Consider the following 2882-nt stretch of genomic DNA (forward strand, 5'->3'; position numbering starts at 1 on the left):
TTTTTTCATAAGCTACTACAAGTAACTTATTTTTTAGTGTGTTTGGCACACAAGCTTCTTGGAGCTTATGAGAGCTTATTGGAGATTGAGCTTATGATTTTAATAAGCTTCAAGTCATAAGCTTTGTTTGGTACACATAAAAGGTAGAACTTATGAAAATCATAAGCTCTTAAAAAAGAAGCTACTTCTAGTAGCTTATGAAAAAAAGTAGAGCTTATAAACTGGAAAATAAGCTCCAGCTAGTACACCAAACACTTATAAAAAATAATAAGCTCCAGCTACCAACTTTAAAATTAAGCTCCAGCTCCAGCTCTAGCCCATAAGCTCCAGCTCTAGACCATAAGCTCCAGCTCCAGCTACTTTCATCCAAACACACCCTAAGGGTGTGTTTGGCGCAAGAGCGTATAGGAGGTTATGAGAGCTTATGAGAGCTTCAGCTTATGATTTCAATAAGCTCCAAGTATTAAGCTTTGTTTGGTAGACATAAAAAGTAGAGCTTATGAAAAATCATAAGCTCTAGAAAAATAAGTTACTTCTAGTAGCTTATGAAAAAATGTAGAGTTTATGATTTGAAAAATAAGCTCCAGTTAGTTTACCAAACACTTATAGAAAATAATAAGCTCCAGCTCCCAGCTTCAAAAATAAGCTCCAGCTCCAGCTCCAGCTCCAGCTATAGTCCATAAGCTCCAACTCCAGCTAATTTCATCCAAACACACCCTAAGAGCTTATGATTTTCATAAGCTCTATTTTTTGTTTACGAAACAAAGTTTATGACTTGAAACTCATTAAAAGCATATGCTCCAGCTCCTATAAGCTCTCATAAGCTCCCACAAGCTCGCGTGCCAAACATACTCTAGCTTATGAAAAAAGTAGAGCTTATGAATTGAAAAATAAACTCCAACTAATTTATCAAACACTTGTAAAAAAAATTAATAAACTCCAGCGACCAGTTTCAAAAATAAGCTCAAACTTTAGTTCTGGCCCATAAGCTCCAGCTACAAACTACAACTAGTTTTATCCAAACACACACATAATTACACAAGACTTTTATCATTTTTGTTTTTAGGCCATGTTTTCCATGAATGAATTGAATGCCATGAAACTCGATAAATATGTTGAAAAAAGTCGAGAACAAGAAAAATATGTAGCAATGTTTTTGATTTAGTAATCAAACGATGAAGTTATAAAGTGTAAGCTAGAGTAGCACCCGAAAACGATTGGTGTATGTACAATGTAGAGCTAACAGTTTTTTTTTTTTTTTTTTATTATTAATTAGTCGACTATTTGCGGCAGCAGTTGTCTTCTATTAAAGTTTTGTGCTAACATTTGTTGCAACTGAACAGATGGTTAAAAATTTACTATAATAGAAAAGAAACGAAAAAATTACAATATGTAAAAACCTGAAATGTACATTATCAAACATAAAAATTTATGAGTATTATAGAACAAATCCGAATTAATCTAAAAATCGTCAAACACAGCATAATAGTTACAAACTATTAGAAGATAGACATAGACTTGTAATTTCATAGCAGTGCCTTGTTATCCTTGACTGCTTCAACAACTCAAACTCTGCAAAAATACAAGTGAAAGAATCAAGGACAAATGTATGATTATAGTGCAAAAGTAGAGATGGAGAAAGGGCTCTGCATAGATTCTTCGTTTCGTAATTTGTTTCGTAATTTGCTTGGCTCGTGTCAGCATACATTGGGAGATACAAGGCTCTGCACAAATATAGGATCATTAACGAAGTACCCACTAATAGACAAGCATCGTACACCTCTATAAATACTAATAATCTTATTATTGTCTGGAGTACTCGTGCGATCCTCCAGTTTCAACTTGTGTATAATATCACACTTGATGCCATAATCATTAGGCACCCGTTTCCAAAGCATTTTTGCATTGTATTTTTCCATTACCCATATCATCTGGTTTATTAGTGTAAGGTGATTGACTATATACGCAAAGACATTGTTTGATAACACCAAGCCTCATGTCATCTTGATCGCATTCATCTGGTACAGAGATTTCTATAAATTCTTGTCGAGGTAAATCAAAAGAAAGAATGAATTTCTTACTATTACTTTTATTGATCATAAACCAATTAACTGACCCATCCAATAAGACACCCCTCACACTGATAGGTTCATCATCCACATCTCTAAAGACTCTAATAAGCTCCCATATATTTGTTTTCAACGACAGCGCGTAAAAACATGTCGTTTTATCTTTCTGAAACCCTACTATAACCTTGTAGTTGTTCGTAGATGAATCATAGCCAAAGCCCCAATATTCACAAATATCTAAAAGAAATGCGTACAGTTTTTTCACCTCTCGAGTCGAAGGATTAGCTACTAAAAGTTGACAATCCAATTGTTGATAGATGCATACCAGGCCGTTTGATGAACCAATCATCGACAGTTCAAGTAACAGAGTATGAGGTGCAAGGATCCTTCTATGTCCAATTGCATAATTATTGAGATCATCATTGTTGTAAGAACAGTTTAAATGAAACTTAATAAAACGATCGCTGGAGATTAAAGAATGCCATGATTAACGATCCCAAAGATCCAGTTACACCACTAATAATTGTCAAAATATGTAATTCACAAAGTGAGTAAACGATATACCTTTCTTGAAGAAACTGATTTAAGGAGAGAAAACTACGATAAAAAATATGACCGTCTCCTAGGATAGTCCACACTACACTTCAAACGACCGTCAATGAATTCTAGTCTAAATTCAAGTAACAAATTAATCAACCCTTGATTAATTGAATGAAACAATTAAAATGATAATACTCCGTGTATTAATTGGTCTTTATTTAAAAGGAATCACAAACAAAATGATATAGTTGTTTTCTTTTGTTGCTCTCACAA

At 33.8% G+C, this 2882-nt stretch overlaps 1 protein-coding gene across 1 annotated transcript; it reads right to left on the minus strand.

Annotated features, from left to right (window-relative positions):
• Nucleotides 1-1875: 1875 nt before the first annotated feature.
• Nucleotides 1876-2418, minus strand: LOC139863671 (F-box/kelch-repeat protein At3g06240-like). Its single transcript, XM_071852281.1, has one exon. It carries the CDS (start codon nucleotides 2416-2418, stop codon nucleotides 1876-1878), a length of 543 nt encoding a protein of 180 aa, XP_071708382.1.
• Nucleotides 2419-2882: the final 464 nt, after the last annotated feature.

The sequence above is a fragment of the Rutidosis leptorrhynchoides genome, chromosome 8 (genome assembly GCF_046630445.1).
Source record: "Rutidosis leptorrhynchoides isolate AG116_Rl617_1_P2 chromosome 8, CSIRO_AGI_Rlap_v1, whole genome shotgun sequence".
NCBI lineage: Eukaryota > Viridiplantae > Streptophyta > Magnoliopsida > Asterales > Asteraceae > Rutidosis > Rutidosis leptorrhynchoides.